At 39.6% G+C, this 7,872-nt stretch overlaps 1 protein-coding gene across 1 annotated transcript; it reads right to left on the reverse strand.

Annotated features, from left to right (window-relative positions):
* Window positions 1–221: 221 nt before the first annotated feature.
* LOC102815863 (glyceraldehyde-3-phosphate dehydrogenase-like) lies at window positions 222–6,661 on the reverse strand. Its single transcript, XM_006868551.1, has 2 exons — window positions 6,631–6,661; window positions 222–997 (listed from the first exon to the last, which is right to left on the reverse strand). Exons 1-2 carry the CDS (start codon window positions 6,659–6,661, stop codon window positions 222–224), a joined length of 807 nt encoding a protein of 268 aa, XP_006868613.1.
* Window positions 6,662–7,872: the final 1,211 nt, after the last annotated feature.

Genomic DNA, 7,872 nt, shown 5'->3' on the forward strand with positions numbered 1-7,872 from the left:
TTTTTTTTTTTTTTTTTGGCTTAATAGAGTACTTCATTGATGGTACATGACAAGACGGGACTTTCTAAGCACCTCCCCTTCTCCAGGGGTTCCAGATGGAAACTGTGAGGATGTCAGCTTCTCAGTGTATAGGGGGGTAGAGTTGAGGTAAGTACTCCTAGCAGCCAAGGGCCTCTCTCTTCCTCTAGTGCTGTTGCTAGGGCTGGTGGTCCAGGGGGCTCTTATTCCTTGGATGCCATGTGGACCATAGGATCCTCCACCCCATTGCTGTAGCCAAATACACTGTTATACCAGGAAATTAACTTGACAAAGTGGTCTTTGAGGGCAATGTCAGCAACAGCATCATAGGTAGAAGAGTGGGTGTCACTGTAAAAGTCACAGGAGATGACCTGGTCTTTAGCATAACCCATGATGCATTTTAGGGGTACCTCTGATGCCTGCTTCACCACCTTCTCGATGTTATTGTATTTGGTAGCTCTCTCCAGGCGGCAGGTCAGGCAGGTGACGACAGACACTTTGGGAGTGGGGACAAAGAAGGCCATGCCAATGAGTTTCCCATTCAGTTCAGGAATGACCTTGCCCACAACCTTGGTAACACTGGTAGATGTAGGGATGAAGTTTTGGGCAGCCCCATGGCCATCAAGCCACAGTTTCTGTGAGGGATCATCCACAGTCTTCTGGGTGGCAGTGATGGCAGGGACTGTGGTCATGAGTCCCTCCACGATGCCAAAATTGTCATGGGTGACCTTGGCCAGGGGGCCCAAACAGTTGTTGGTACAGGAGGTATTGCTGACAATCTTGAAGGAGTTGTCATACTTCTTGTGGTTCATGCCCATCACAAATATGGGGGCATCATCAGAAGGGGTAGAGGTGATTACCCTTTTGGCACGACCCTTCAAGTGAGCCCCAGATTTCTCCAAGGTTGTGAAGACACCAGTGGACTCTACAACATATTCAGCACCAGCATCACCCCACTTGATGTTGGCAGGATCTCGTCCTGGAAGATAAAGATGGGCTTCTCAATGATGATAAGCTTCCTATTCTTAGCCTTGACAGTGCCATTGAACTTCCCATGGGTGAAATTATGCTGAAACATGTAGAGCATGTAGTTGAGGTCAATGAAGGGGTCGTTGATGGCAACAACCTCCACTTTATCAGAGTTAGCAGCCCTGGTGACCAGGCACCCAATACAGCCAAATCCATTGACTCCGACCATCACCATCCTGTTTCCGGGATGCAGCTGATCCTGCAAGAGAAGCTACAACTGCCTGTTGAAGGGGAGGAGCAGAGAGTCACAAATACTTTTTTTTTTTTTAACAACATAAAAGATGACTGTACACATGGACCTCACCATATGGAATACACAGAAATAAAATTGACTACATATGTGGAAAGAGATGGTGGAAAAGTTCTATATCATCAGTCAAAAGAAGGCCAGGAAAGCCTGTGGAGAAGACCATCAATTTCTCATATGACAATTCACATTGAAGCTGAAGAAACTAAAAACAAGTCCATAAGAACCAAATATGACCTTGAACATATCCCATCTGAATTTAGAAATCACCTCAAGAACAGAATTGATGAATTAGACACTATAGACCGAATACCTCAATTGTTGTGGGATGACACCCATAATGTCATATAGGACAAAAGCAAAAGGTCATTAAGAAGACAAGAAAGAAGAAAAAGACCAAAATGGATGTCAGAAGATTCTCAAATTTGCTCTCTGGCATAGAGATGCTAAAGCAAATGGAAAAAATGAGGAGCTAAAAGAGTTGAAAAGAAAATTTCAAAGAGAAGTTTGAGAAGAAAAAGTCAAATATTATAATGAAATGTGCAAAGATCTGGAATTAGAAAATCAAAAGGGAAGAATACATAGCATTTCCCATTCTGAGGGAACTGAAGGAAAAATTCAAGCCTAGACTTGAAATCTTGAAGGATTCAATGGGCAAAATATTGAATGATGCAGAAAGTATTAAAAGTAGGTGGAAAGAATACAGGGTTACTGTATCAAAAAGAAATGGTTGATGTTCAACCATTCCAAGAGGCTGAAATTAAGAGCCAATGATCAAGGCAGGGCTTGATGGTGATAGGGTAAAAGTGCAGTGAGGATTTCCAGCAGTAACACAGAATACCAGATGAAGCAGGTTCTGTGGACAGTTCCAGAGTTCTGAACCAAATATATAGGAATATTTTTTAAAGTTTGAAGGCTTATAGCCAGTGGCATTTGTAGCAGAAGCAAGAAATCTCATGCTTTCAAATCTGCCAGACTCAAAGGTCCCCGGAGCCACCATCTTGGGCAAGACCAAGCAGGGGAAGGATCAAAATTGCCATGAACTGAAGCTTGATGGAACCGAGGAGATAAAGGTGTGGACATTCGTTTTCTTTTCTTTTCTTTTTTTCGGTATGTATTCACTGGACTCCTGCTGTCTGCGTACCTCCATCTAGTGCCTAGAAGGGGTGCCTGAGTGAGTCGACACCCTGCCAACCCCAGAAGGTTCTACTATGCATGCTCACAGATCTCCTCAAAATTTAAAGGGAAGGGTGTCACTTAAAACCAAATGGCAGCCCAAAACAACCACAGCCAGCCCTGAACTATTTATCACAAGGAAAAAGGCCAGAACAGGGGTTGTGGAAGGGGAGAGATATAGATTTAAAAAGAAACAGGCTGAAAATTAAGTCCTGAGTTACGCCAACATGACCAACAGTGGCATCTTGAAATTTCTCAGGTGGCCTTGAGGGAAAGAAGTTGTAAGAGGATATTAAAGTCATACTCATATTAGGCTACATATTTTTTTTTTCTCTCTCTCTCTTTTCTGTGATTATAGACTACAGTATCCAATCTGTCTTTTTTCTTTTGCTATTTTGTTTTTTGGTACCCTCTATCTTTAGGGGGCTCTTTCTCTCCCTCTATTACCCAAGAATAGACAGAAATTGCTGTCATATAGTCAAGCTACAATCACACCCTATAAAATCCCATAACCCAGGCAAGAACCAATACCATCTGCCATGCACCAGGTAGGCAGTCAACACCTGTGACAGATATTCTGAGTCAAGTAATAAGAAGAGTGAAAAGGGAAGACCATATCCTGATCACATCTACCTGGAGGCAATAAGAAAGCATAAATAAATACCAAAACACACACTCATTTAAATATTAAGGCCACAACTAACTACTGAATATGCTCAAGAACAGAAACAGATGACCGTATCAGGACATGTCCACAAACAAGATAAAGTGACTGAGAAAAATGAACTGGAGGCAGACCTACACTCCATATTGGAATGAGGGCAGGCTTCAGAAATGCCTCAGAAGGAATTCAGAAAAATGATTATAAAATGTATCAAAACACTTTACAATGGAGTTGAGAAAAATAAGGAAGAAGTCAGGAAAGCACTACAGGAGCAATTAAATAAGATAGACACAGCATTGGAAACCATTCAAAACCTACAGAAAGAGGTCCAAATGATTAATAATAGAATATCAGAAATGGATCAAAAATAAAAGTGCAAAGGAGTAGAATTGAAGTGAAAACTAGTGATCTGGAAGACAAATCTCTCAATACTATTAAGATAGACGAGCAAGCAGAAAAAAGGATAAAAAATTTTTGAAGACGGTCTAAGATTCATGTTTGACAATATGATGAGGAATAACGTAAGAATTATTGGCATTCCAGAACAGGAAGAATCACACAAGTCCACAGAAGAGATTGTTGAAATGCTGCTGGAAGAAAATTGCCCTACATGCTTAAAAGTGAAAAGATAAGCATTGAAGAAGCTCAACGAACCCCATGAAGAATAGACCCTAAAAGAAAATCACCAAAACATTTCATAATCAAGCTCTCCAAAGTCAAATATAAGAAGACAATACTGAAAGCAGCTATGGAAAAGAGAAGTATTACATACAAAGGCAAGCAAGTCAGATTAAGCTCAGATCTCTCACCAGAAACCAGACAGGCAAGAAGGCAATGCAGAGACATATATAAAACCCTGAAAGAAAAAGAAAAAAAAAAAATGCCAACCAAGAATTCTCTACGCAGCAAAGCTGTCAATCAAATGTGATGGTGTAATCAAATAATTCCAGGATAAACAGAAGTTAAGGGATTTTTCCATAGCCAACCATGAGCAGCAAAACATCCTAAAGGGAGTTCTTTGAACTGAGAACCAACAAGAACAGACAACAACCAGAGACTGACTATGTGGCAGAAACACCCAGAACTCAGTCAACAAATGGAAGAGTCGAGAACAGGAAAAAATTATAAGGCTATATTCAGAGGATCTGGGAGGTCAGTCTATGATCAAAACAATTAAAATGTGAAAGAAGGTAATCATGTAAGAACAGATATCCAGGTGGTGAGGAGGTCAGGTAGATTACAGGATAAAATAGACTGCACTAAATGGAGAGAAAAGTTCATGGAATATAAGGTAACCTCAAAGAAAATTAACACTTCACAACATACCAAGAAAAATGAAAATCCAAGAAGAATATGAAAGCATTGAAACTATGAGGAAACTGACAAGAAAGAACACAAAAAACATGAACTTAGCACAGGAAGACATGCAGAACAAAGAAACCAGCAGCACCACAAAAAATAAAACATAATGACAGCAATTAATCAATACTTATTGATAATTGCACTGAATGTAAATGGATTAAATGCACCATTTAAGAGACAGAGAGTGGCAGAATGGATAAGAAAACAAGATCTTTCAATATGCTGTCTGCAAGAGACTCACCTTAAATATAGAGAAAAAATAGACTAAAAGTCAAAGGATGGAAAAAAATATACCCAGCTAATTGCAGGAGTGGCAATACTAATCTCTGATAAAATAAACTTTAATGCAAAAATGAACATAATAGATAAAGATGGACATTATCTCATGATTAAAGGGACAATTGAACAAGATGATGTAACCATAATAAATATCTATGCTCCCAATGAAAGAGCTCCAAAATATGTAAAGCAAACTCTAATAGATTTGAAGAAAGAAATAGATGAATCTATAATCATAGTGGATAATCTTAATATACCACTGTCATAAATGGATAGAACAACCAGAAAGAAATTCGACAAAGACAAAGAGGAACTAAACAGCATAATCAGCCAACTGGACCTTTTAGATGTGTACAGAGTATTCAACCCAACAACAGCACAATACACATTCTTTTCCAGTGCACATGGAACATTCTCTAAAACTGACCTTGTGTTAGGCCATAAAACAAGCCTTCATAAATTTACAAACATCAAAATACTACAAAGCATCTTCTCAGACCACAATGCTATCAAATTAGAAATCAACTATAGGAATACCAAGCAAATAAAGTCAAATACATGGAAACTTAATAACACCCTGCTGAAAAGTGACTAGGTAGTAGAAAAAGTAAAACATGAATTCACAAATTTCCTAGAAACAAATGATAATGAAAACCCAATTTACCATAATGATGTTAGATGGAGATTGGCTGAAAACAGAGAATACTAGAAAAATGTTTAACTGTGCTTTATTCACTACACAAAAGCTTTTGATTTTGTGAATCATGACAAACTATGAATAAGATTGAAGAGAATGAGTATTCCGGAATGCTTAATTGTACTCATAAGGAACCTGTACAGAAACCAAGAGGCAGTTATTTGAACAGAACAAAGGAATGCTAAATTGTTTAATATTAGGAAAGGTCTATGCCAGAGTTGTATTCTTTCACCATACTTATTTAATCTGTACACTGAGCAAATATTTCAAAAAGCTGGATTATATGAAGAAAAACATGACATCAGGAATGGAGGATGACTTGTTAACAATCTGTGATATGCAGATGGTACAATCTTGCTTGCTGAAAGTGAAGAGGACTTAAAATAGTTGCTGATGAAGATCAAAGACCACAGCTTTGGTATGGATTGCACCTCAATTTAAAGAAAACAAAAGTCCTCACAACTGGACCAGTAAATAACACCATGATAAATGGAGGAAAGATTGAAGATGTGAAAGACTTCATTTAGTCCATATCAACCATCAACATTTATGGAAGCAGCAGTCAGGAAATCAAACGACGTATTGCATTAGGCAAATCTGCTGCACAAGACCTCTTTAAAGTGTCCAAGAACAAATATGTCAACTCATTTGTCTATCTATCTATCATCTATCTATCTATCTATCTATCTATCTATCTATCTATCTATCTATCATCTATCTATCTTAAAGTTTTTACTGTGAATTGAGTGACAGTTTGCATGGGAGAACACCAGTTTTACACTCATCGTTTCATTGCAATGATTACAAACCCCTCTGTTCATCATCATTCAACAGTATTTGCTTATATTCCCTCTGTTTGTTTGGTTGTTTGGGGGGAGTGGATATACACAAAAACACTCAGGAGTCTATAATCATTTAAACAACACAAGGGCACATTCTGAAAGCCTGCCTCCTAGCCATCAGCACATAGATGTTCTCTTTCCATGAGTCTTCAGCTGTTCTATCTCTCCATGTCATCATCTCTGCCTCGATCTTTGGTGTCACTTCTCTGGATAGCCTCCCATATTCCACTCAGGCTCTTCTCCCTTGACGGTCCTAGGGTTCTCTGTTCCTGGAATATAAGATTAACTACTCCCCCATTTTTGTTACAAAACCTACCTTTACAGTTGTGACAGTCATAGTTAGTCATGGTTACGATTACTCACTCTTGAATCATGAGAATCTTATGAATCATAACACTCTCCATTCACCAGACCTGTCTAGTCAAGATGAAAACTATTCAGTGGGGATTGTACCTTCCCCCGCGCACTTTGAAACTAAACTCCCTCTTGAAAACTTGTAGGCAAGTCACTTCATACCTCTTTAACACTTCCTCCCCCATTTTACATAGCCAGTGTATAAATTGTCCATCCCTTTCAAACCTGTATGTAGAGGGGATAGGATTGATCCATGATGTGAAGACTCCTTTCCCCTCAATTGTTATTTTGAGTGACTACATCCATAAGGATAGGTCAAGTACATCAAATTGTAGTAATTTACACTTGTTCCCTTTATCATTTTTTTTGTAACCTTCCTCTAGTTGAGTTCTGATCAGCAAGCAATTGATGCTAGGTACTATCTAAAAGTTTGGGTGTTCTTGTGCGTCTCCCCTCACTTCATATCAGCTAGATGTTTCACTCTCAGCTCTATCCCTCCATGGCCATTTCCTTACCCATGGACTCAAGAGTCCCCAGGTCTCACCATACTTTGAACCAACCAGCTCTTCCTCTTTCTCTTTCATCTCTAGGTCCACGGGAGTCTATGGCACGTGGTTGAACTCAGCCCATATCTTCATTGCTGTCTTTCCTTCACTCCCACTCAACAGTAGAACAACGTGGTCTCCAGCAAGCTTACAAACATGTTTCTGTTTGTTTTGGGTGTTTCCTGCTGGTCTTTCTTTCAAGAAGCATCTTCAGTTTCTCTAACTGCTCCAGGGTGATCTGCTTGCAATTTCAAGTGAGACTGTTCCACCTCAGAAGGTTCTGAATGGGGCTTAGGATTGCACTAAGGCTCTGTACATTACAATGTTGTTGTTGTTGTCAGGTGCCATAGAGTCAGAACTGACTCATAGCGATCCCATGCACAGCAGACCGAAACAATGTCTGATCCTGGGCCAACCTCACTACCACTGCCACACTTGAGGTCATCAATGCTGCCACCTGGCAAATCCATCTCATTGAGGGTCTTCCTCTTTTTCTCTGACCCCCTTCTTACCAAGTATGATATCCTTCTCGAGTGACAGTTCCCTCCTGACAATATGTCCAAAGTATGAGAGACGAAGTTTAGCCATCTTGGCCTTCAAGGAGCACTCTGACTGCACTTCTTCCAAAACAGATCTATTGGTTCTTTTGGCAGTCCATG

The sequence above is a fragment of the Chrysochloris asiatica genome, unplaced genomic scaffold, assembly GCF_000296735.1.
Source record: "Chrysochloris asiatica unplaced genomic scaffold, ChrAsi1.0 scaffold00118, whole genome shotgun sequence".
NCBI lineage: Eukaryota > Metazoa > Chordata > Mammalia > Afrosoricida > Chrysochloridae > Chrysochloris > Chrysochloris asiatica.